The sequence below is a fragment of the Carassius auratus genome, chromosome 25 (genome assembly GCF_003368295.1).
Source record: "Carassius auratus strain Wakin chromosome 25, ASM336829v1, whole genome shotgun sequence".
Taxonomy (NCBI): domain Eukaryota; kingdom Metazoa; phylum Chordata; class Actinopteri; order Cypriniformes; family Cyprinidae; genus Carassius; species Carassius auratus.
The window spans coordinates 18,621,873-18,649,778 of NC_039267.1; the positions used below are offsets into that span (position 1 = coordinate 18,621,873).

The 27,906-nt window shown below is 36.4% G+C and overlaps 1 protein-coding gene across 1 annotated transcript; it reads left to right on the top strand.

Moving 5' to 3' along the window:
* Positions 1 to 27,906, top strand: LOC113043590 (USP6 N-terminal-like protein). Its single transcript, XM_026203074.1, has 14 exons — positions 1 to 118; positions 6,608 to 6,681; positions 10,389 to 10,474; positions 10,748 to 10,787; positions 10,961 to 11,041; positions 11,292 to 11,399; positions 17,925 to 18,034; positions 20,943 to 20,991; positions 22,669 to 22,789; positions 22,900 to 22,994; positions 23,083 to 23,148; positions 23,846 to 23,945; positions 24,197 to 24,349; positions 25,174 to 27,906. Exons 2-14 carry the CDS (start codon positions 6,616 to 6,618, stop codon positions 26,406 to 26,408), a joined length of 2,310 nt encoding a protein of 769 aa, XP_026058859.1. The 5' UTR covers positions 1 to 118; positions 6,608 to 6,615; the 3' UTR covers positions 26,409 to 27,906.

Sequence of the window (27,906 nt, forward strand, 5' to 3'; positions counted from 1 at the left end):
ACGCTCGGATCAGTCAGAGTAAAACTGGAGTCTCGTCTGTCCACGCTGAGCGGTTTCACTATGAACACGCATGTTATTTACTAACAGCCTGAGCAGCGCAGAGCGTCTGTTTTCAAAGGTAAGACATTTCTTTGGATTATACTGCTGTTTTGTTCCCACTCAGTTTGATGAGAGTGTCTTTTATCAGCCGGTGTTGTTACTGTCGCGCCCGTGCGTGGAAACAACTCGGATGAAAGTCTATTGATCTTACTTGGAGCCTTGCTTTAGAAGTGTTTATTTTGTCTAGACACTAGAATAACTTGGTCTTGTTTTAAAATATAGCCAGTTCACAACTAAAAGTTACGGGTAAATAAACTTAATGTGACTTTAGTTGCAACACTTGTGAATGCGATTGATGTTGCCGTTGGAGTCTTTTATCTTTTATATTTACATCAAGAGCTCAAATAAAACCCGCATTATTTATCTAAACTGAATTGTGTCAGCCATAAATCTGTTTTAGAACTCTTGCATGTCAAATAAATCCATCCCGGATCACGTTCAGCTTCCCAAAATAACATTTTATCACTAAAACTACTTTAATTATATGTTTTAATGTTTAAAATGTGAAAAATGACTTATTTTCAGAATGGAAATGAGAAGGTAAATAGTGCTTCAGTTCCAGTGCACTACGCCATTTGCTGGCAGCTCCCATGAGACATGAGCTTCGTGGTGAAACCTTGAACTTCAGAAGGACGGGATGCATTGTGGTCACCAGCCTACTTCCTTACCTTCTTTCAGGGCGCAAGGTGTGGCCCACGCCTGTTTCCACTTGTGTGTTTAGCTACCTAATATCAAACCCTTCACTGTGTCCTCATATCGCATTCAAGGTGTTGCCAGAAGTCACTGGACTAGATGTTCTTTTGCATTGTATTAAAATACTTTCACCAGAGGATGTGGGCCAGCGGAAACCATGCGATTCTTTCTCTGAAAGCCTCCAGTGAGAACTAATGAACCACAGTCACACTGACATGTGTGGCCTGCTGCACATATGTGTAACCTCAGAAAGAGGATAATTGTGTCGGAGACACTTTGAATGAGCCTTACATCGTTACATTTCGCTTGTCATAATGTTGGAGGGTTAAATGAAGCATTGAAAGATGCACTGTGACATTGAGCATGTTTTGCAGACTGCTTAATTTGCATTGTGCATGCAATACACTATTAGATCATCTGGGAAGAAGGTAACATGTTGCAGCCTGTCATCTAATAATGGGTTACGTGCTCTGTCTCATTTTGTGTCGCTTCTAGAAATACTGTTGTTTAAACTTTGTGCACGCAGCTGGAAAAGATCTTTCATCACCAAAAATTCATATCTGGCTAATTTTCGACCTTTTTTAAAGTTGTTTGGATATCTGCAGCTGTAAGATGTTTAATGTTTGTAAAGCATCTCAATAAGTTTGGTGGACAGCTCTGCAAAATGGTTAGCGTTTCTGTAAAGTGGTTTTTGGTCTTCTGATGAAAACTTTGTGACATTAAGAGGCCAAACGTTCCAGACGCTCAAATTTTTCACACCTCACACCTTTTCTTCGGTGTCCAGAGTTGAAAAGGCCAATTGAGTTTTCCCTGTTGAAGAGTCGGGGAAATAAGCTGAGCTATTTTAACTTTGCTTTTGTTGTTTTTTTGCTAGACTTGAGCAACACGATGAACCGTTTTTCATTGTGTCTAAGCACAGGGCTCAGCCTGATCCATCAATAATAATAATAATAATAATTATTATTATAATAATAATAATAAAAGGCTATTTTTGATTAATTGTTACAGTTCACAGTCAAAATACCTGTCTTGGAAAGTGCGTTCGAAAAAACTGTAAGTGAAAGTTAAACAGTCGTCTCTTAAAGTTACCGTGCCTGGTTTAACATTTGCTGTCGGTGTCTTTAATGTAATCCAAGAAGATGAAAGACAGAAAATCACTCACTGCTCTTGACTTAATTACTTTAACTGTGGATAAATTCTTATTAAAATTACAAACCAAAAATTATTCAGACACCAGATGTAACTGTTTATATTGTTTTACTAGTCGGTGCAGGGCACTATAATTCACTTCACAAGTGAGTACAGCAAAATAAAGCGAGCTGTGACATATTATTCCCCAAAATCATTTATTTTACATTGAAGACTATGCAGTGCTATTTTACATTCAGTTATTCATTTTCTGTACCTGGACACCTACAAACTTGAAAAAAACTTAAACATTGTGTAAATAGCACAATTAAAAAAATATAACGAACATACAAATTAAACAGTTTCAACCCCAGCTACGGCCCTGCTAGCCTACTCCATACAACTAATTAAAACGTACTGTAAAAATATAAAAATATAAATAAAATACACTATATTAATATAAGAAAATATTATTCCTATTTCCTGTGATGAATTACTCTCGGTTTGGTTGAGTTTAAGTTAGGCTTATGCACATACGTTTAAGATATTGTCATATGGACTTTAAGTTGTGACATTATGTGTTTAATTATTAAATCACTTTTTGTTTCCCAGGGATATTTCATATGTGTATCACATGCTAAACTCGTGTAGGCTGTGATGTAGGCTGATTGTTTTGATTTTACAATATTGTACTCCAGACAGTTTGAGAAGATCCATGGCATACAGTACATGAGATCTTACAAAACCCCTATTTATTTGTGTTAATTTATTGTCTGTTTGACTCTTGGGTTTCGGTGAGATTCTGCAGCTTGGTTACATATCTTCAAATTACGTGGTCAGTCCGGGGAAAGTCTGAGCCTGATGTGAAACTTGATGTGGCTAAACTTCACTTTTGTACACAGTTTTTTTTATATAACCTACACGGGAAAGTTCAAGTGTTTGTTGAAGTCGTTCTCGAAACGATCCCAAAGCTGTCCCAAAGGTGAATATTCACACTTCCATATAAACTGTAGTGCATCTCTGCTATGTGCATTGCTCTTGTCTGCATATTAGCTACTTCCAGTAAAATCTGCTGAATTGAGCACAGATCTTTCCCCATCAGCACCTTTTCATTGCCCTCCTGCCGCTGACCTGTGATTAATTGTTTTAACAAAGGAAACGCTCCTGCTGTGCAAATGACAGCCTGGTGGTGGTGACACACCTGTATGGCTTTGGCTGTACATCCCATGGTCTTTTCAACAGGATCCAACTGTGGCTTTAGAGCTTGCATTTCGTTTAAAGAAGTAATGCATGATGCATTTTGTAGTTGTGTAAATCAAAATTTAACATTCAAGGCTTCTTATTCCATTATGCTTTTGTGTCAAAAATGGATAAAAAAAATAAATAAATAAAAAAAAAAAAGTCTGAATTATTAACATTTTGTTTCACTTAGACCTTAGACCTTTAGCATCTCACATAGTTGCACTCAAATTGTGCCACTGGTTTCATCTGAAACTTCAAAGAATGACTGCATCGCAGCAGACTTATAATTGGAAGCATGCGGTCATTTCTTAAGACCTGTGGGAAACTTGTCTTCTTTAGTTTCATGAGAAGTTTTAAGCAGAGCTTTGGTTCTAACCTTTGCTTGGACGGTGAGACACCTGTTTATTTTGTTAAACCTAAAGAAAAATGGTTCATAGTTTTAAGTACCATTTATTGCACAAGGAAGGACGTTTCTACTGACATCAGAAGCACTGTTGCTCAAGTTACTCTGAAAATGTAATCAAAGTACTAATTACTGATTATTTCTTTTAAAAGTAATCACGTTACTGTTATGATTACTTTATTTCAAAAGTAATAAGTAATTAGTTGCATTACTTGGTAAGTTACTTTTTTCTCCATGAAATTTATGAAATCCCAGCATAAGCTACACGCTCCTAATAAATATGTTATAACAGCATCAACATTCACAGAACAGTTATTTTTAACTAAAGCAAGATGCTGCTGCGTGCATGGTTTGGATGGCAGAATGCCAGCAAAGAGCGCTGCATTTATAATCTCTAAAAGACATCTCAGTTCATCGCAATCTCATAAATCTCTGTTCTAACACAATAAACATCATCTTTCATAATGTCTACAATTCGTGTATTACAATGAGAGGATTTGTGAGCATGCAAATTTCAGCACTGCATTGCTCAACGCTGCAAACGTGTGTTATATTCTGACCCATACTCAGAATTCGTGCTCTGCATTTAACCCATCCAAAGTGCACACACACATCAGTGAACACACACACACCGTGAACACACACACGTCGAGCAGTGGGCAGCCATTTATGCTGCGGCGCCCGGGGAGCAGTTGGGGGTTCGGTTCCTTGCTCAGGGGCACCTCAGTCGTGGTTTTGCCAGCCCAAGACTCAAACCCACAACCCTAGGGTTAGGAGTCAACTCTCTAACCACTAGGCCACGACTTCCCCTTTTTAAGAAACTTCCCATTTATTTGTGCAATAGATGAATAACCATTTATTTGTTTAGATATTTTATCTTTAGATATTTCTATTTTCGGTAGTCCTATGAATCATTTTGTTCTCCCGCACATACGAGTGTCCACCCTCTTGCACCAGCACTCGTGCATCTTCTCCCGCGCTGATGTTGCGTAGGGGCTCGCTGGAGCAGGTCTCTTATACACTGGTACTTGACTTGACAGTGCGTGTAGGCCTACTACATCCTTTTTACCATCTCTAGATTATAAAACACTGCATTCTGTCAGCAATGTAATGCTGCAGTAACGTATAGAGACCTCAGCTTGTAACTACTCTAATTACTATTTCTAAAATTATAACGCATTAAATTTCTGTTACTAAAAAAGTAATCAAATTACAGTAAAGAGTAACTAAGAAATGCGTTACTGCCCAACACTGATCACAAGGCCTACTTGTAGTGGCCCACATTTTTGATCACATGATTTCTGTCAAGCCATTAAGTTCCCCAAGTCATAGACGAGACTCACTGTGGTAAATAAATTATGCTTGCATCTCTTGCTAGCTGTGACCTGTTTTCTCTGGTCAGCTCACGGGAGACTTAATGCTTCTCAGAGAAGCCTTTCCCTACAGAAATCAAAGTGTTTTTAGCACAAGATCAAGTCTTAAGACTGTGATCTGTTTATTGTGGCTCATTTGACTTCTCAAGAGGTTGAGGATAGTGTTGTTTCATTATTTAATCATCTAGCCTACATGTTGAAAATCTGAACAGCATATGACTCTTTTTCTTCCGTCGAACACAAATGAACGAATGCTGAATAATGTAGGCTAACTCCAATGTTTTACATATAATGAAAGTGAAAGGAGATGTGGGCTGTTTATTTCTACATTATGCAGTATATCACAGAAGAAAACATCAGTCTATCACATTAAGAAGTTTAAAATACTGTCAGGAACAAAAATATATATATTTTTAAAGTACTTTTATGGGTACAAAATCTTGTTTTTTTCACATTCTCTACCCCTGAAGGTGCCTATTAGTACCTTAATGTAGTAGGCTAATATGTTCCTTTAATAATGTATACATTGGGGTAAATAAGGTAAAATAAGGGTCCTGTATCAGTGACAAGCTGCTGTACCCCTAAAGGTAAAATTTTTAGCCTTTTTTTCCCGAGAGTGAAGGGAAGTATGAAAGGGAATTTTAGATTTCCATGATCTAAGTGGGACAGGTGGTTAAACAGAGAAAGGTGGCCATGTGTCTCGGCAGAGCAGTTGTCTGGTGAACTGTAGACTCTGTAAGAGTCCCACCTGTCCACAGAGAATGTGAACTAACAGACCTCGACAGTTTTCAACACATGGAGGAAAGTATCAGCTGTGAAAGTCCTGCTCTGTCAATTTTGGATATAGTTCATTTGATTCCTCAAACAAGAGGAAACTTTTTTGGACACACTTTTGAGTTGCATTTGTATTCAAATTGACTAACAGACAACGTATTAATGGTTCATTCACCCTGAAATGGCCTGATTATCTTGAACAGTGGGGCTAGTGACCAGCACAGAACCAAACATTTGGTAACACTTTAGTAGGGACCTATTCTCACTATCAGCTAGTTCCTTATTACCATACCTATTAACATCTTGGCTGTTTATTTTTAGTACTTATTCTGCAAGACCATATTCTAATCTACATCCCTAATTCTATACAATATTTAAACTTAACATCTACCTTAATACCTATTTATAAGCTGCATATAAGGAGTTTGAAGAAAAATTAATAGTTTGTTGATAGGGAGAATTGGACTTTAAAATAAATTGTGACCAAAAATGTCCTTGCTCAAATATCAAATTCCCATCAAAGCTTGGGTTTGTGACTGAATCTGACCACATTGGTTCATCTACATGCTGAATCGATGGTCTGCACAGCGGTGCGTAATAGTTGATGGATTGCCCATGTGACTTAAGTCCTGGTGTCCCTGTGCACTCTGTGAGTTTGTCCTGCACAAGAATGTTGTCTGAAGAATTAGCTGACATCACAGCACTTGTCTGTTGGCTTCAGGCAGAACTTGGATAATACTGATGGAATGTGAATGCATCCTGATCATTTTCATGTGTTTCAGCCAAGCAGACCTGATTAGTAAAGCATCATATTCAGACTCTAAGAAACAAATTTGCCCGTGCCTAGATGAGCCAGTTTACTGAAAGTCTTCTGTTTGTTTTGTTCCTTTCCCAGATTTTGAAATGAAGAAGGACATTGATACTCTAATAGCGGAAGAACGGGCTGAGATCATCAGAAAATATGAGAAGGCAAGTTACATCCTTTCAGTTGTCTACCTTCTGACTGTTCTATAGTTTTGATCTTTGGTTGAGCCGATGTCCAGACAAGGGGAAACTGGTTAATGATTGTCAGCAATGCATATTGACAAAGTAGCCCAATTAAAATAGTAAGTGGTCATTAATCAAATCAGATGATTTTGCAGTAAACAGTCCTTTTGGAGATGCCATGATTTGAGGTAGGACTGCTTGATTATGGAAAAAGCATAATCATGATTATTTTGGTCAATATTGTAATCACGGTTATTTAACATGATTATGAGGGTGACAAAACTTTATATGAGTGATTTATTTATAGATAGTGATAGATATCAAATATGCATTTCCTGTAGGTGTGCACCTTGAGCTAAGAGATGACTTTACATGTCGCATATCTCTTCCTGAGGAGCAGGACAAGTTCTCTTTCATGCTTTTAAATGAATATATGTACAAACCCGATTCCAAAAAAAGTTGGGACACTATAAAATTTGTGAATAAAAACAGAATGCAATGATGTGGAAGTTTCACATTTCAATATTTTATTCAGAATACAACATAGATGACATCAAATGTTTAAATTGAGAAACATTTATAATTTTAAGGAAAAAATAAGTTGATTTTAAATTTCATGGCATCAACACATCTCAAAAAAGTTAGGACAGGGCCATGTTAACCACTGTGTGGCATCCCCTCTTCTTTTTATAACAGTCTGCAAACGTCTGGGGACTGAGGAGACAAGTTGCTCAAGTTTAGGAATAGGAATGTTGTCCCAATCTTGTCTAATACAGGCTTCTAGTTGGGTCTTCTTTGTTGCATCTTCCTCTTTATGATGCTCCAAATGTTTTCTATGGGTGAAAGATCTGGACTGCAGGCTGGTCTTTTCAGTACCCAGATCCTTCTTCTACGCAGCCATGATGTTGTAATTGATGCAGTATGTGGTCTGACATTGTCATTGGAAAATGCAAGGTCTTCCCTGAAAGAGACGACGTCTGGATGGGAGCATATGTTGTTCTTGTACTTGGATTTACCTTTCAGCATTGATGCTGCCTTTCCAGATGTGTAAGCTGCCCATGCCACATGCGCTCATGCAACCCCATACCATCAGAGATGCATGCTTCTGAACTGAGCACTAATAACAACTTGGGATGTCCTTGTCCTCTTTAGTCCGGATGACATGGCGTCCCAGTTTTCCAAAAAGAACTTCAAATTTTGATTTGCCTGATCACAGAATAGTTTTCCACTTTGCCAAAATCCATTTTAAATGAGTCTTGGTCCAGAGAAAACGGCTGGGCTTCTGGACCAAGTGTAGATATGGCTTTTTTTGTCCTATAGGGTTTTAGCCTGCAACGGCGAATGGCACGGTGGATTGTGTTCACCGACAATGTTTTCTGAAGTATTCCTGAGCCCATGTTGTGATTTCCATTACAGTAGCATTCCTGTATGTGATACAATGCCGTCTAAGGGCCGTAGATCAGGGGCATCCAGGATGGTTTTCTGGACTTGAGCCTTAAGCACAGAGATTGTTCCAGATTCTTTGAATCTTTGGAAGATATTATGCACTTTCTGATATTGCTTCACTATTTTTCACCACAGCATTCATCTGCCCATCTTGACTTCTGAGAGACAATGCCACTCTGAGAGGCTCTTTTTACACCCAATCTTGTTGAACTGTTAGGTTGCAAAATGGTCCTCCAGCTGTTCCTTATATGTACATTTAACATTTCCGGCCTCTTATTGCTACCTGTCCCAACTTTTTTGGAATGTGTAGCTCTCATGAAATCCAAAATGAGCCAATATTTGGCATGACATTTCAAAATATCTAATTTTCAACATTTAATGTTATCTATATTCTATTGTGAATAAAATATAAATTTATGAGATTTGTAAATTAATCCATTCCTTTTTTACTCACAATTTGTACAGTGTCCCAACTTTTTTGGAATCCGCTTTATACTTTGATGAATCAAGCATGTCCCATTTTGCAAATGTCACGTTACACGATTTTACTGATTGGCACGGGAAATTGGTCTTATATGGCAGAATGAAAGTGCAGCGCTGCGAAAGGGGGCGGAATGGGGTGTGATAATCATTTAATCTGGATTATTGCATTTTCATAATCGTTAGAGGCCAAAATCAAAATCGAACCCTTTTTTTCCCCCGATTAATTGCAAAACCCTTATTTGAGGCTATGCCACTGCTTGGAGTAGCATAGAGTGTATTTTTTATTGCTCAAGAGAATGATTGTGATAGCTCATGGATCAACTATCCCAGATATTTAGCCACTAGGCAACACTACCCAAAAGTTGTGATCTAAAACAGGGGTGTCCAGTCTTGCTCCTGGAGAGTCAGTGTCCATAGTGTAACTCCAACACACTTACCTCAAAGTTTCTAGTGAGTTTGAGGACCTTGATTAGCTAGTTCAGGTTTGTTTATTAATTGGGGTTGGAGCAGAACTCTGCAGGACTTTTATCTGAAACTCATTCAAATTAAATTTAGATAAGACCAAGTTCAAATGTAAATATCTCTGTATTAGTTTCTTCTGCTTTTAATTGCTCCATCAGATGGCAGTTTATTGTGTATAAACTGCCTACACAGGCTTGTGGGATATTATTGAAGGTACATCTGTGCGGCATACTGTACATTTGAATATGTTAATGTAACTTTAAAAAATCATGCAAACATATTGCCTTTGAAAAATCTATGTAAGGTCACTCAATATATTAAAATTTTATTCAGAGACCAATTTATAAAAACTTGACTATATCATGTAACCTTAACTAGATTTTTCTGAAGCAATAAGCGCCAATAAGTGCATTCACAGAAGCTTTCCCAGGAGAAGGCCAGATCTTAGTAGACACTATGTTATGTGAACATTGGACAATCCTTTGTGCCTTCATGCTTCCATATACAGCTTGCAAAACCAGCAAGTTTTAGCTTTCGGACACAGCCAAAATCTTTGGAGGAGGAAGTGTTTTGACAGACAACAGCTGGATGTCATGCTAACATTGCTGCTACGCTCAAATATTGACTACTGCATATTTGGAAGTTCTCAGCGTTCTTCAGATACCTTTAGATAAGGCTGTGGAGACAGATTAGATGTTCAGGATAGACAGAAATATAATCTGTTAGCAGAAATTTTAGATTCTGGGGGTTTCTTGTATCAACTCTTGTTTATTTTGGAGATCTGAATTGTTCGATTCAAGAAGTGGGGCGTTTTCAAACATTCTTCCTTAAAAGGAATAGTTAACCCAAAATAAATATAAAATTGCTGGAAAAGTTATTACTTGCTCACCAGTGAATCCTCTGCAGTGAATGGGTGCCGTCAGAATGAGAGTCCACAAGTAATCCAGACTCCAGTCCATTAATTAACATCTTGTGAAGAGAAAAGCTGCGTGATTGTAAGAAGCAAATCCACCATTAAGGCATTTTAACTTTAAACCATCACACATTCGTAATCCATAATAATGTTCCCTTCAGTGAAAAAGTCCAAAATCCATATCAGAACTAATTTAGACTGTTTTGGCTTGTAAACGGGGCTTTATATGTAAATATATCTCTCATAATTCATACAAGACAACGTTTTCGACTGGAGAAAATTTGGTGAACTATTCCTTTAACTTTAAGAGTTCCAGTCATCTCTTGGTTTGAGGGTCTTTTGCCTTTGCTCCAGTTTCTCAGTTTGTTTGTTGGGCCGGTTGCAGGGCAGGCAGGAGGGTGTGCACATTAACCCATGGGAGGATGCAGACTACAGCATCTACAAGGTCACGGACCGCTTCGGTTTCCTGCAGTAAGTCTCTGTCCTGGCAGTTTTAACACACAATAACCTCTTTCTTCAGTTGAAGATGTTAAACGCTCAACTGTTTCATCAGAGAATATGTGCGAACTATGTTATGAAGAATATGGCTTTTATGTGTATTTTGGTTAACTGACTGACCACTAGAACGTGTTGTCAGGATTATTTTTCATAAAGCCACAGTAAAATCTCATGTTATTTGAATGGAGCTTCTGATTCTTGTACAGGTTAAACAATCATTTCCTCTTTGTAATTTGTTTTTCCCAGTGAAAAGGAACTGCCAACACCGACCGCAGCGGAGGAGAAGGTGACTATTAGGATATCGTCTTTCTTTGCAGCTGAAATTATTGTTAAATCTTTTATGGCAAAAAACAGTTTAGAGAAATTAGCCAATTGAATTATGTTGTTCTTGGTGAATGTCCTCTTTGTTTTATGAATATTTTGGATGTAAGATTAAAATTCAGTGTGCTGTTTCCCTAGTATAAACTCCAGGAGGTTGAAAGGGAGGAAAAATGGGTTAAGATGGTGAAAAGTTGGGACAAATACTGCACAAGTGAAAAGGTAACTTCGCTCCAGGTTTAACTGGATGACTCACATTTGAAGAAGTTTTAAAATAGTTTGCTCAATCAACTATATTATGAATTGTGTATCATTTTTTTGTATCATTAACATTGCTTAACTTAACAATGTTGCTGTTGCTGCCATTGTATTCCTATATAATGCCCCTCAAGGCTGCTCTGCTCTCTCAGAAACTTGGAGACTCAAAAATAAATCTTACCATCTGTTTGTTTCCTCTTCCCATATTTTGCAGATGATGAAGCGGGTATACAAGGGGATTCCCTTAAAGCTGCGCGGTCAGGCCTGGGCTCTGCTGCTGGATGTGAAAAATGTGAAAGAAGCGAATTACAGGAAATACGAGGTAGGAGCTTTGTAGGAATCAAGTTTGTGAGATGTTTTAGGTCTTTTGATTGAAAAAGTGTCTGTTTGATGTTCATTTATTCAACGACTCGCTTGTTTGGGTTTGGTTTGTCCTGTGTGGTTGTTTGGGTTTAAATTAGCCAGATGTGTTTTGTCTCCAGTCTGCCCTTTTGGCACAACAATGTTTTATTTCACAACAAAGGTTTTCTGCTTTGCTTGCTTTGTGTAGTCTGACAGTTATTACATAAGATCCAAGGTTTTACATAAATAACACAATAAAAGGTGATAGAATACAGTAAGCTGCATTAAGTTGCCCGGTCTTTATATCGCAAACTAAAAGTCTGATAAACTGAAAACTGGTAGGCTATACACTACCGTTCAAAGGTTTGGGGTCAGTCATTTCTCTTTCATTTTTTTTTTAAAGAAATTAATACTTTTATTCATCAAGGACACATTCAATTGATAAAAAGTGAGAGTATATTATAATGTTAAATAGTTTTTTGTTTTTCAAATAAATGCTGTTCTTTTGAACTTCTATATCTCAAAGAATCTCAAAAAAACATTGATAATATAGATAATACAATTCAACGTTGATAATAAGCAGAAATGTTTTTTGAGCAGTAAATCATTATATTAGGACGATTTCTGAAGGATCGTGTGAAACTGGAGTGATGATGCTGAAAATTCAGCTTTGATCTCAAGAATAAATTACATTTTACAATATATGAAAATAGAAAACCGTTATTTTAAATTAATATTTCACAATATAATTTTTACTGAATTATAATATATACTAAACAAAAAAAAAGAACTTGAAAACATTAAAAAAACAGATTACTTTCTGTTATCATGGTACCAGAACTTACTTTTGTTTTCAGTCATTTCTGAATCTTTAGCTCTAAAGAGTTTTATTTATAACTAGAAGTGTATCTATATCTGAATTTCTAAATATATCTAGGTGCAGCTGTAATATTTATAACTTGTTTGCTGCTCTAACGAATGTAAGTGACAGAAGTGTTGCACTTAAATGGAAACCAGTGGCTATGAAGGTTCCGGAATTAAAATTTAGATGCAGGTTTGATGGTTTGGTTTAGATGCACTGTAATTCAAGTAACGGCGAAACACAGTGTGCACTGAAGTGACAATCAGTAACCTGCTAATTTTCTAAATATGTAAAAGTAAAATCAGCCTTTATTAAACATGCATTGTTTTAAAAACTTTCACTGTGAATTTAATTAGACGGGAAGTTCATCCCAAATTATAATGTTAGTTTTTTCAACTAGGGATGAAAAATATCGATTATTTCTATGATCGATTGTCATTTAAATTAACGATCAATTAATCTATTAATCATTAACCATAATGCTGCAAAATGTGTCTATTTTATGCACACAGTCACAAATCACAAACACACACACACACACAAAATGCTTTCTCACTTGAATTAATGGGGTTTTAGTCTGAATAAAATGCTAGTAGCAGGATTAAAAAATGAATAGATGTGATTATGATCATTTGATAAAATGAAAAGAGTGTGTTGTACGTTTGAGATCATTTTACTTTGTTGACTGTTTTCTGGCACGGAGACCGCTGAATGCGCCTTTTTAAATGGTTTTGTGGTGCTCGTTGTTGTATTTTAAAACACAATTGCAATGTTCTGACATTATGGCATTTAAAATAAAATTATCCCAAATGTAACTGTGGCGCGTGTGTGACTGCGCTGCGCAGTAACTGCTTACACTGACGCTGATGCAGCAAAACACTGTTGTACACATTAATTTGATCCTGCTGGATTCGGTTCTGGAAAATGTTGTTTAAATTGATAAGTCGTAGGAACGAATTAACAAGTTGTAGGAATGAATAGACTATCTGGCATGTGTCCCGCAGCCCTGCAAAGTGCAGTTATCTGATTAAATGACTTAGTTACTACATTTCTATTGCTTTTCATGTTGAATAATTTTGTGTTGTTTCTATTTTAACGTACGTTTTAAGTTTAAATTATATTAAAAACTTAATTAGTACATTGTGGATTAATGATGATGCATTTATATACAGTCATTGCATGAGCCGCAAGCAGTCCAATATTAAATCTGTTAACCGACCATCGACAGCCTTCATCGTTTGCATCTCTCATGATCATCGATTAATCGTTGACATCCCTAGTTCCAACCCTATGTACTGTATATACTGTTGTTGTTTTTCCTGTGGAAAGTTAATGCAGCTCTATCTGTACAACAGTTTATAGTGACAATGTTAAAAAATATATATATAATATGTGGCGATAACCATTAGTAAGCCATTTGTGGTTTGACATTCTGTTAAAGGTGCTGTAGGGAACTTTTGTAAAAAAAAATATTTTTTACATATTTATTAAACCTGTCATTATGTCCTGACAGTAGAATATGAGACAGATAATCTGTGAAAAAATTCAAGCTCCTCTGGCTCCTCCCAGTGTCCTATTGCCATTTGCAGAAACTCCATCTTTTAGATTGCTTCGGGGGTACCGCGGCGGAGTAACCCAGTACCTTTGTGATTCTTCATAGACATAAACAGAGAGAAGTAGTTCCGGCTACGATGTTCTTCCGCAAGACGCAAGCAGTTCTGTTTATTTACTGCTAGAGTGTCAAAAGTTCCCTACCGCAGCTTTAAGGATCCGCCGAAATAAAAATTATTGGGTGATGCCAAAACCAAACAAATTGAAACACAGACAAAAGGCAGAATACCAATTACCAAATGGTTTTTCATGATTCCCCTCCCCCATATCATCGCATAAATTAAATAGCCAAAATGTGCTTCTTGCTGTCTTGTCCTGCTTTTCAAAGGAAGAACCAATTACAAAACAATTTAGAAATATTTACTTAACACTGAACATTTTTTTTATTTATTCTAGCAGATATTATACCAAAAAAAAAAAACACAGATGAAGTTAAAATTAATAAGTTAGTAAAATAATATTTGTTGGCCATTTTGAGGCCTCCTTCTTAAATCAGGTATGTATTTTTTTTACTGTACAGATAAATGTGGCCTTGTTGAGCAGAAGAAAATCTTTTAAAACATTAGAAAATATTACAGAATCCCAATTTGAACTACTTTGTTAATGCTATAATAATTGTATTAAAAGAGTTGTTGTAATTATTACTATAATTATTATTGTATTTTTAATTTTATTTTACAAAATCGTAAAATTACAATAATAACTTATGAACGTTGATGGAGAGATTTTGGAAGGAAATCTGCAGGAAGATTAAAACTTTTTCAGTGCAGATTTTCTTTGCGCTTTGGTCTTTGAACCCTGGCAAAGTGAGCTTGTGCATTGCTTTAATACATGCAATTCATGCGTGTATTAGAAAACTACATTCTGCAGTTTATTTACTAATTTTTTAAGACCATTTAGCATTTTCAATCATTATACAGTAACCAGCAAAAACCACCCCTTCCTCTTCTCATCGAAGATGTGATGCAGTACCAAACAGTCTCTCTCTGTAATGTAATGATTTTATTTGTATGGCTTGTACACGACTTAACTCTTGTGCGTTGTTCAAAATCACTACCCTTTTGTTATGTTTAGGATGAAAACATCCACTAAATTAAACTGCTGTAAAAATTTATCAGATAATTTTTTTGTTTTGTTTTTTGTTTTTTTTTGCATAATTTTTTGCATATTAACCTATGATATAACCTATGAGTCATGATCAAAACTACTAAAAAAAAAACAAAACAAAGATTTTAACACTTTAATTTACAAATTCATAAATGATGTCACTGATTTGGGGGGAAAAAACTAAATGACTTATTTTCAATATAAAAGTAATTGTGGCTGAAAGGCTTTTTTTTTTTTTTTTTTTTACCTTTAATCACAGTCTTGGGCATGTCAAAGATTAGTAACAACATTTTTAGTTTTTGTGCAGCATTAGATTTTCATTTTTCCTCCCTCATTTATTGTTCATGGCTGTTTTTGCCCAATTGACTTCCATTATAACAAAATGTTTTGATTGCAACGCCATGACACCATAAAATCTTCCATTCTTGATGGTTGGTGGTTTTCCCTGTTGGGAAGAGGTAACATTTGTAATTTTTACGGTTGTTCACTAGGTTGGACCATTAACCCTTTAGATAGGCCTGTGCTAAAAAAGCTTTGTTTCTGACTTGTATATGGAGTATAACAGTGTAATGATAAGACCTTTGTAATCATCAGGGAAGAAGGAGGCTGGAACCGGCCCACAATCAAAAATCACTTTAATATTAAAAATAAACACAAAACAGCGCACCAGCCCCTCGCGGACGACTGGTGCGCACAAAATAAAAAGCAAAACATAAAATAATAGCCCAGGCCTGGTCCTCTCTCGTCCTTCACTATAGTCGCTCCAGTTTTATATCCTTCCATCTCCTACGTGGGACTCGATACTGGCGGTGGGGCGCAGGTGCAGCTCATCTTCAATCACTACACCTGGCCTCACTCCTCATTCCCACGCCTCTCGGCCCCGCCCCACTCGCCACAAACAGCATACTATATTGTAGGGCTGCACGATGTGTCGTTTAAGCATCGATATCGCAATGTACGAATCCACGATATTCACATCGCAGGATGTGCGATGTAGGCTGTCGTAGTTGATCTGTTATTCATTAACTGTACAGGCCAGCTGCTCCCCGGCCCTTGATGAATGTGATTCGCAGATTAATCGCACAGATTAACCATCATAGAGTGAAAGTTTATCATTGACAGGACTGAAAAACACATGCAAGTTTAACAGGGCAGAGAGAGAGAGAGCGCGAGAGAGAGAGAGAGAGAGAGAGAGAGAGAGAGAGCGCGCGAGAGAGACAGAGAGAGAGAGAGAGAGCACGAGAGAGACTGAGAGAGAGAGCGTGAGAGAGACAGAGAGAGAGAGCGCGAGAGAGACAGAAAGAGAGAGTGCGCGCAAGAGAGACAGAAAGAGAGAGTGCGTGCAAGAGAGACAGAGAGAGAGAGAGCACGCACGCGGGAGCGACAGAGAGAGAGAGAGCCGTCTTCAAACAACACGAGCGCTGTCTTGCTCTCTCTCCCTCGTACATATTAAACAATTGACACAATGGTGTCGATATTTAAATCATTTAAAATGAGAATGTAAGTATGCTCACTCCATTTTGGTTTGTAAGAAAAAATATCGCAATATATATCGCAGAAAAATAAAAAAAACTACATGGAGTAAACAAAAACAAAGTAAGTGTATTTATGCACCTGCTGCCTTTTAATGGTGGTGACAAGTACAGACAAAACAAAAAACAAGGTACGTGGATTAAAAAACCTGCATGCCATCCTGCTGGTCATTTGAAGGTGAGAAGAGCAGCAAGCAAGATGAGAAAGGGCTTGACTTTTACTGAAGTTTTAGAAATGATTGTTTTGTTTGGTCTGTACTTTTCACCATCAAAAGGCAGCAGGTGCATAAATACACTTCTTTTTTTGTTTACTCCATATAGTTCTGAGTGCTGAGGTGTATTTTGATTTTTTTCATATACATCAAAGTAAGTGCACAAAGGTCTCTCTCACACTCTCTCTTTCTCTCTCTCTCACACAAACACACACACCCACACACACACACACACACACACTATAATTTGCTGCTATACTCCATATAACTCCATATACAAGCCAGAAACTAAGCTTTTTTTGCACAGGCCTATCTAAAGGGTTGGTCCCACCTAGTGATCAACTGTAAAAACAACAAATTTGACCTCTTCCCAACAGGAAAAACCACCAACAGTCAAGAATGGATGATTATATGGTGTCATGGCTTTGCAATCAAAAAATTCTGTTATAATGGAAGTAAATGGGGCAAAAACAGCCACGAACAATAAATGAGGGAGACAAAATTTAAATCTAATGCTGCACAAAAACTAACAATGCATCAAAGTCAATGTTGTTACTAATCTTTGACATGCCCAAGACTGTGATAAAAGGTAAACAAAATATCCAGTCCACAATCTCTTTTTTTACATTGAAAATAAGTCATTTTGTGTGTTTATCTTCCCCCAAATAAGTGACACCATTTATGAACCTGGTAATTAAAGAGTTAAAATGTAATATATATATATATATATATATATATATATTTGGTAGTTTTGATCAAGACTGAGGTTGATTAATAGATTTATGCAGAATAAATTAGAAAAAAAAAACAGAGAAAGTTGTGGCCAAAATAAGACTCAACTTTACCCCCATGTTTGCTGCTTTTATGAACACCTCTATTTGATGTCATCACATCATTGTTTTGTACAATTCACTCAGTCTTTTCACTTATTTGGCCGGACACTGAATTTACTTATTTTTTTTTTATTTTTTTTTGACAAATAATTTTGGTTGCCAAACATTTGGTGCATCCCTACTTTGAGTATATTGCTATATTTACAGCACTTGTTTGTGTTGGGGCTACCTGTTTGTCTGACCAATGGCAGATAGGGGAGTGCTTGGGAAATGAGTGCTTGCTAAAATTTTGCATTTAAAATTCAAAATTGTTCATTGTCAACCTTTTTTGTTTTAATTTTGTTGTAGACAATGAAGGAACAAGCCAAGAAGTATTCAACAGAAATTAAGCAGATTGACCTGGATGTCAACAGGACCTTCAGAGACCATATCATGTTCATGGAACGCTTTGGGGTCAAGTAAGATATTTCACAATTTCATGCCTACACATGCACAAGAAAGCCTTTCTTTATCTTCATTTGACTGTTCTGATCTGATTTCTGATCTGTTTAGCAAGCAGACTTTGAGTCAAACAAATATAAAGAGTTTTGAATTAAGATGTTTCTGAAATGAAGTGCTCAGACTTTGTGAACTTAACCAAAACAAGAGCTACTTCCTCTTTGTGACTGAGTTTTTGTTCAACTTCCTGTTACTGTGAGCAGCCTCACAGGAAATGACACAACCGGTGACTTCTAACCATTATGCCCAGAATAAATATATACTTTGATGTTGTCCATAACAACGAAAGATCTGCCACAGTGTCATGAAAACCTTTTGTACAGGAAAATCATAAAGACCCACTTGGGATTGTATATCCTCTTAAAAATTGACAGACATCAGAAACATTTAGGTTATTTTTCCATTTTTAAAATGACAATTTGACAGAAAATGAGTGCATAATGATTTTTTTTTTAACAAATGTTGGCCAGATGCCCCTCAATAACCTTTTAGTAAATTTGACATTTAATAGTCATCCTGCTTACTTAACAAATTGAAAGGAGCTTGTAGAACAAAGTGCATGACGAAAAGGTTTCAGCCATGTGGTTTGCATGGGCGGCACACCCACAACAGACATAGATCAACCACCAGCCTCTCTGCATGGGGTATCTGGTGGATGGAAGCTTTGAGCAATGACTTCTACATTTTTATTAGCTCTGCGCAGCCAATAAGAGGATATGGGGCGGAAGTGCTCTTTAACACATCTGTTGTTTGTTTGCGTTGCTCCTAAATGTGTTTCTACAACACACTAGTCCCAATTCTGCTTTCCTCTGGCTTCTCATGAAGGGTCTTGCTCTGCATTACTAAATCTCAAGTCTGCAGACATTATGAATTATTAACAAGCATCTCCTGATGTGATGGCTTATGCATGAATGGACCCTTACTGCTACTGTGAGCTTTTTTCTTTTTGCTGTTCGATTTGGGCTGGTCCCTCAGTGCTTTTTGTACAAAATTTTGACAAAGATGGATCCATTATGGGGAAAAAAGGACACATTTTAAACTTTTTATAATCACTGGATTCATGTTGGGTTCATATATTTTGGAAAAACATATTTTAATAGAAAATGGCAGCTTTTTTACCCAAAATGTATTTAATGTATTTAAAAAAATTATCTGATGGCATAAACATCATTGACCAAGAATAGGTTATACCTTGCCATCACATGAAAAAATCAAATTAATCTGAGATTTTTTGAGACTCACAGTTATACCACAGTTTGTTTTTCAAGATAATATTTTTTTTAATATTAAACATTTATTTCACTATTTCTTATAAAATCGAACAATTGAAAAACTACTTTTTCCAGGAATTTACAGTCTTTTATATATATATATATATATATATATATATATATATATATATATATATATATATATATATATATATATACAGTACAGACCAAAAGTTTGGAAACATTACTATTTTTAATGTTTTTGAAAGAAGTTTCTTCTGCTCATCAAGCCTGCATTTATTTGATCAAAAATACAGAAAAAAAACAGTAATATTGTGATATATTATTACAATTTAAAATAATTGTTTTTAAATTTATTATTCTTTAAATAATCATTTATTTCTGTGATGCAAAGCTGAATTTTTAGGATCATTATCACATGATCCTTTAGAAATCATTCTAATATGATGATTCATTATCAAAGTTGGAAACAGTTCTGCTGCTTAATATTTTTTCAGAACATGTGATACTTTTTTAGGATACTTTGATGAATAAAAAGAAAAAAAAGAAGAAGCTATGTTTTTAAAATATAAATATTTTGTAATAATATACACTACTAGTCAGTAATTTGGGGTCAGTAATTTTTTTACTTTCTTTTTTTTAAATAAAATCAATAATTTTATTCAGCAAGGATGTGTTAAATTGATAAAAAGTGATAGTAAAGAAAATATATGATTAGAATATATAGTATTTTTTTTAATAAATGCAGTTCTTTCTAACCTTTTATTCATCAAATATATTAGACAGCAGAAATGTTTCCAACACTCATGATAAATAAGAATATTAGAATGATTTCTAAATAATCATGTGATCGACTGGATGTTACATGTGACACTGAAGACTGGAGTAATGATGCTGAAAATTCAGCCTTGCATCACAGGAATAAATTATTTTTTTAAAGTATATTCAAATTGAAAACTATTATTTTAAGTTATAATAATATTTCACAATATTACAGTTTTTTCTGTATTTTTGATCAAATAAATGCAGGCTTGATGAGCAGAAGAAACTTTTCAAAAACATGTTTGTGTGTGTGTGTGTGTGTGTGTGTGTGTGTGTGTGTGTATATATATATATATATATATATATATATATATATATATATATATATATATATATATATATATATATATATATATTTATATATATATTTATATTTATATATATATAATTAAAGACTGTAAATTCCTGGAAAGAAGGTAGTTTTTCAACTTTTCGATTATTATATATTATATTATATGTTTCTGCCATAGAAATGAAAAAAAAAGGTAATTGGTTAAAAATATATATAACTTTTTTATTTTTATTTTTTTCTCACCATTATCTATTTGTTCTCGAATCATTGACAAGAATATAAATTCAGAAATGTAAGATATAAACCTAAAACTGTGAGAATTGTGAGATATAAAGATAGAATTGCAAGAAAAATGTCTGAATTGTGAGATTAAAAGAAATATTAGCATCATGTCATTGACCTTGTTACTGCATACACTGAAACTTGATACAGTATTTGAAATCTTAATAATAGCCATCATCTAATATATTGGGAACAGTTTGTTTGACCTTTTTTTCTTGTTGTTTTTTTTGTCCTTTGCAGACAGCAAGCCCTGTTCAATGTGCTGGCAGCGTATTCAGTCTACAACACGGTAAGAGGCTGACAGAGTTTGAATGTTTGTGTGTAAATGTGTTATGTAACTCAGAACAGCATGTACTGGATGAACCAGTGCAGAGGGGAAGAAGGGCAGTCCGGTGTCCCACCCAGTCAACACACACACACACACACACACACACACACACACACAATTACTGCACTAATGGCAACTTCCCATCGACTTCTATTGTTCTTACAATAAGCTAAATATAATGACTGTAGACCCTAACCTGAAAATAAAACTTGTATTTGTATCAGTGAATAAAGACATGGCTACATGCCAATGTGAATACCATCCGTACTGTATAAAATGCAAGATAAGGAGAACTGTGTCCCAAATGGTCGCATGTTAATAATAGTAGGTACTATAAACCCAGATGATAACATTTGTGGTTTTTGGGTTAACTTTCCCGTAATCCCTTTTGTTTGCAATTGTATGTGCTTAAAGATAATAATGGAATAAACTTAAAGCTAAAATGGATAACATATCTCTTAAAACCTGGTTGTAAAACACTAGGCATCATAGACTTTGTAAATGGTTACAGAGAAAATCTGGGCATTATGCACTAAACGACTGAAGATCAGTCCCAAAATATCAAACATTAAGTCTTTCTGAACACCGCGAACTTATAACATGCACCTCATTGCTAGGAAACAAATGAAAACAATGCATGATTTAGAACTGGTTTTAGAACAAGTTTGATATCCTTCTGTATGGAATCATAGTCTGTTTCAGTCTTTGCTGGTTATATATTATAATGATCGTCTTTAACAACACAAAATCTGCAGACTGGCTCTGACTTTTGCCAACCCCAACAACTACTCAACTACAAACCAGCTAACAAACCAGTTCGATCTGGCCGAAAGACCAACAAACCATTATAGGCTTTATCTAACAGCAGGATCCTTTGTGAAGAAGGCGAACTATTCAAGACAGACAAAATGAGAGAAATATTGATTTAGAAGTTAGTGGCAGTAGACTGCGAGGCAGCTCACAAGGTTTAGAAACAATATACCTAGTGTGTGCAGAATCTGGTTGGAGAACGACTAATCCAGAGACAGTGACTCTGATGTTGCCCACTGGTTATGGGTGACCAGGGTCTTTTGGACAATAATAGAGGATGTCTGTCTGGTGCTAATTGCATGATATGCTATTTTATTTATTTACTGGGAACCTACTGGGAATTAACCCTAAATATAGATGATTTAGAAGCTGGACAAGACAAATGGAAGAAATTGTTTTTTATAGTGGTTTGACAGGATGTTTGACAAACCAACTGGGACACATGCACATAAATTTCATTGTTTGCAAAAAAAAAAAAAAAAAACGAGGAGCGCGTCAGTCTCAAAGAAACCGGAAATGGTACTATATTCCTTTTCCTTCCCGATGTTGTCTAGTAGAACGTGGGTCAACTGGGCAAGAAGAGGGTGATGGTGGGGGGAAGGAGAGACTGAGTGAGTGAGAGATATGGAGAGAAGCATGGGACTTTGAATTTAACCTCTTTCATCTTGTGTTCTTTCTATTGAAAAGAAAAGTACTATAAAGTTATTGTTTTGTTATTGGTGAAATCGGCACTATTAATCCTTAGGCCATTCTCTATCTATGTGTGAATCTTGAGTAATGTTTGTGACAATGTGTACTCAGTCTATCTGGTTATGTGGTTTTGTGTAGGAAGTGAGCTACTGTCAGGGCATGAGTCAGGTCGCTGCCATTCTGCTCATGTACATGAATGAGGAAGATGCATTTTGGGCTTTATCACAGCTACTGACCAATCAGAAACATGCCATGCATGGTGAGTAAGTCTCTCGGAATCTGTTTGTAGATAAATACATCTCTTTGTTTTTGTAGTAGACTCTGTAATTGGTGATAAATCTCTGTGTCTTCCTCTGTGGATTCTTAAAGGATTCTTCATCCCGGGGTTTCCCAAACTCCACCGTTTTCAGGTTCATCATGACCAAATACTGTCCAAACTCCTTTCCAAACTGAGGAAACACTTGGTGAGATTTCTTATTTTAAACCCGGGTTGTTTGACTTTAACAAAGTATAAGCACTTTCTAAATTTTTCAAATGTTTTCTTCAACTCAGGAAAAAGAACAGATGTCCACTGGTATCTACACAACCAAATGGTTCCTTCAGTGTTTTATTGACAGGGTGAGGCATCATTTTCACTGTTTTTAAAGCATTAGTAAAGGTGTCAGTTGTGGAGTTGAAACTTTCAGTGAATCACAAAGAAATCTAAAAAATTGTCACAAACATTCTCTTTTTCTTGTATTACTATAAGTGGCGTTGTGTTGGAACAGGTTTTCCAGTCCATTATAAAAGTGCCACAATGCAACCTTAACAAATTTATATAAAAAAAAATTACATTTAGGGGTTCATCAGCTTGTAACTGGGTAGTAACCTTAAAGATACATCTTTGTAGCTTATGTACCCCTAAAAGGTTCATAGTGGTACTGTAATTGCACCTATTACCACTCATAAATATGGACCTTTTAGGTGTAGATAAATGGTGAAATTGTGCTCTCTTTCTTGACCACCTCTCTTTGATCCTGTCCAGGCCCTGGACAGAAGGTCTTATTTACCACCCTGTCGGTGTCCTTGCCTCGACAGGACATAATTTTTCACCAGCCGAATCCAAAGAGAGTCCAAATTTTGCAACTCTGTGCTGAATACTCAGTGAGAATTACGTCAGCAAGTTTTTGTGTGAAAAAGACTGGAAACATCATCTGCTAAAAGTTTCATATGGTCGGGCTGAACCCTTTAGAGAATCCTGTGTCAATGTTTTATTCATGTTGGAGCTCTGCTTAGCTGGTTGATGACTTGAGTCTGTTGTGTTTCTACTATATAGACACCCTTTACACTCACCCTGCGCCTTTGGGACATCTACATATTAGAAGGAGAAAAAGTTCTGACCGCCATGGCCTACACGCTCCTCAAATTGCACAAAAGTAAGAATGAATCCCACTCTTGACCTCTATAGACCCACATGAGCTGTTGTACAGCATATAACTGTATAGTTTCTGGTAAACTGTTAAAACTATGTTTAATTTGGGCAGTAGTGCTCAAAAACAAGTTGTGGTGGTAAATCAGCTGCCAAGATTTTCTATCAGGCGGAAGTTCTTTAATTTTCATGTTTGGGTAGTTTAGATGAGCTTAATTAAAAGCTTATGAAGTCTAAAGCCTCATTGTTTTCCATCAGAGTGTCTTCTGAAGATGTCTCTGGAGGACCTGAGGGAGTTTCTGCAGGAGCGTATTGCTTCTTCCTTCAACATGAGCGATGATGCAGTGATTGAGCACCTACAGTCGTCTATGTCAGAACTCCGCAGGATGAAGCTTGACCTTCCTCCTCCAGGTAAAAGACAGAATGTGTTTTCTTGTAAATGAGACCATTCTGAGTGAGCAAATACCAGAGGGAATAATTAAGGAAGCCATGTTCACAAAATTTTGAATGTCTTTTGGAGTCATAAAGTGTGGAACAGGGGTTCTCAACTCTGGCACCCACGATACACTTTCCTGCAGTATTTAGCTCGAACCATAATCAAACACCTCAATAAGCTAATCAAGGACTTCAGGATTACTAGAAAGTTTCTGGCAGGTGAATTTGATCAAGGAGCAAACATTTGGAGCTAAACTCTGGACCTTTAGGGCCAGAGTTGAGAATCCCTGGTGAAGACTCAAAAATAAAGGATCAGGTTAGAGAAGCTTCCACAAAGCACATCTTATGCCATAGATGTTTAGAAAATCATTTGGACAGGTGACTCAAAGAAGTTAGAAGCTTTCACAAAGCTATAATGTAGGGGCCCTCAACTCTGGACCTCGAGATCTACTTAACTGCAGAGTTTAGCTCCAACCTTAATTAAACACACCTGAACAAGCTAATCAAGGTCTTCTTGATTACTACAAAGTTGCAGGTATGTGTGTTGCATTCAGGTTGGAGCTAAACTCTGTAGGAAAGTGGAAGTCCAGAGTTGATGACCCCGCTATAATCTAACATTAAGACCCATGTGGTTAGCTCCACAATAAAAATGGTCCTTGATTAAAAGAGGGTTACTTGCTGAACCTTGAAAAAAAAGAAAAAAAAAAAATCTAAAGAGTGTACTGTGGTTTTATGCAATTCTAGACTATTATAACAACTCTTATTATTTATTTATTTAATTTTTTTTGCTTGACTTGTAGCCAAGGGAGATGAGTTCCCAAAGATACCCCTGGGTGAAGAACGTCCAATAGAACTGCTTCCAGTAAACAAGACGGAGTGTGTACCCTTACCACCATCAGCACACAACAATCAAACCTCAACAAAGCTTCAGACAGAAGGCAACACCACCTACAAGCAGAGCAACGAAAAACACATCCCTACCATTACCTCATCCAATTCCCCACTTTCAAAGCACACCCACTTAAATTCCAACTCTTTATTGTCACAAGCTACTCCTGAAGAACCAGGAACCACAGTGAAGGATGAAGCCAGTGCACCTGTACAAAGACCAGATAATTTACTACACCCAGAATCTGCACCGCTTTCAGCAGAGACTCTTTCGTTGAAAAATGAATGTGTTAGTAGACCCCTATCAGCGGTGTCTGACGATTGGCTTCCTCCATACCAACCACCCATAACAGATTCATCCAGTATCCACTCTTTGAATCTCCAAGAATTACCCCCTCCACCTCCTCCCTGTACCGAAGAAGAGGATGAGCTTTCACCTCCAGAGGAGGATGTCCCATTTTGCCTTGCTCCAGCTCCACCACCAAAGACCCAACCTTTGGATCTCATCGTAGAAGATCCATTTTCGTCACCTTCCTCGTTTAAATCCTATCGCCAGCTAAACAAGTTTCCGGTCAACTTTTATGTGCCACCATCACCAGGTGACCGGAGACCTTCGTATTACGACAACCTCTCAGAAGAGGAGCATCAGTCTGTGGAGAGGATGCTGGAGATGGCGGCCACAGCACCACAAAACTCAAACTTGAGTCTCATGAACACCACCCTTCCCCTTCCTCCAGAAGATGCCATGTCTCTTTCTCTACCGCCCCCATCTATGTTCTTCTACACGCCTGACTCTTCGCCACTTCCCCCACCTCCTTCATGCATTGAGGAGGCAAACAGTTGGGGGTCTTCAGACTGCATTTTTTCCCAACCACCTATTGACTTTGCAGATAAACCCATCCTCGTATCTTCAGTCCCATGCAATCATGTGGTTCTAAACCAGACTGATCAAGTTAATAGCCAGTCACAGCTCCCAAGACTACCGCCCAAAAAATCACGACCCAATCAGGTGGTTTCAAACCAGACTGATCAAGATAGGAGTCAGTCCCAGCTCCCAAGACTACCGCCCAAAAAATCACGACCCACAATGGTCTCTCCTGTACACTCCAATTCAGACTTCTGTCAAATGCATGTTTCAAGTCATTAGTTGCTGGAGTCACACTTAAGTAGTGTGAACTGAAGGCATGTTTCCATCGTTTGGACTTTTGTGTTTCGATGATATCAAGTGAACGTATTTCAAACTTTTAGATGTTGCAATGTGTGTTATATATGACAGATCTAAACAGAATGCTAGAATGTGTTTTATCAGTGTGCCATTCAAATTTTGTGTGTTGGAATCCCCCTTTCTAAGGTGAAGCATCTATAGTTGTAGCAGTTTTCAGAAGAACCATTTAGCTAGTTGAGCAACCAGTCTTCCAGGTAGTCGTCATGTGGTTTGAAATGAAATCAAATCCGTTTACTGAGTTACTGATATTTCCACTGGTCACCACAAAATACGTGACAGTGACCATTATTTTGTTTGTTTCTGTTGTTTTATGGGAGATATTACGTTCCCCGCAATTTGATCAGTTGTTATTTCTTTAAGTTTCTTTAAGTTTGTATTTTATTTTATTTTTTTATATATCTTGGTGCAATTGTTTTCTTTTTAAACTTTGGTTATTTTATGAAAATGCATCTAACGATGCACATTAAATATGGAGATGTTGTGGAAATGTAAACAAGGATCTTACCACACTGACATGTGTTCCCTGATTACATTGAAAGGTTTTTCAGTAGTCTCTGATTTGCTCAAAAAGTAAATTTAAAAAAAAGGAAACCTGTAAACCTTATTGCTGTATACTGCCCTATTGTGCCATCTTGTGGGAGATGATGAAGCACAGCTTGGTCAAAAATTATATACTGGGAAATACAGCCACCACAATGAATGTTTAAATGAAGAAACTGTATATTCAGGGTCATTGTATGGCTTTGCTGTGTAATTGTATATAGAACAGGTTTGATTTGCACTTTGTTGTTTGTATTAAGAGCTTATATTTAATTGCATTTATATTATGCTTCTCAGGTTAAATGGTCTTGATGATCAGTTTGTTTAAACTTTTAAACAGTTTAATATTTGAACTTTGTTCACTTGACTTATTTGATTAACAACTAAAACTTTTGTTTTTGTTACAACAAAGTTGAGTGTTTATTTTAATATTTACATTATTGCTGTTGTCAATTATAATTTCACATTCAGATGTACTGTATATGGCACAAGCACAACGTGATATAATATAATACCAGGGTCAAATATTTCTAGGGATGCAACGATACAATTTTTTCAGAACCAATCTGATCCCAAAAATTCTGAGTATCTTCCGATACCGATCCAATCCGTTACCAGCACAGATTTTTTTTCTTTTTTAAATCAATGTAGAATTTCTGTACTTCTCTGTGTTGACCTGATCATTAGTCACAATCTACTACATAAACACAACTTCATTTTAATGAAATATAACAAAATAAAAAATATATAATCATAATCTATGACAAAAATAATATTATAAACTAGGTAAGTGGATAATTCAGCAGCAAAAGATACTCTAGATTGTAGAAAAATCATGGGTGCACAATAATTGTATAACATTTTTTCAATAAAATCCACA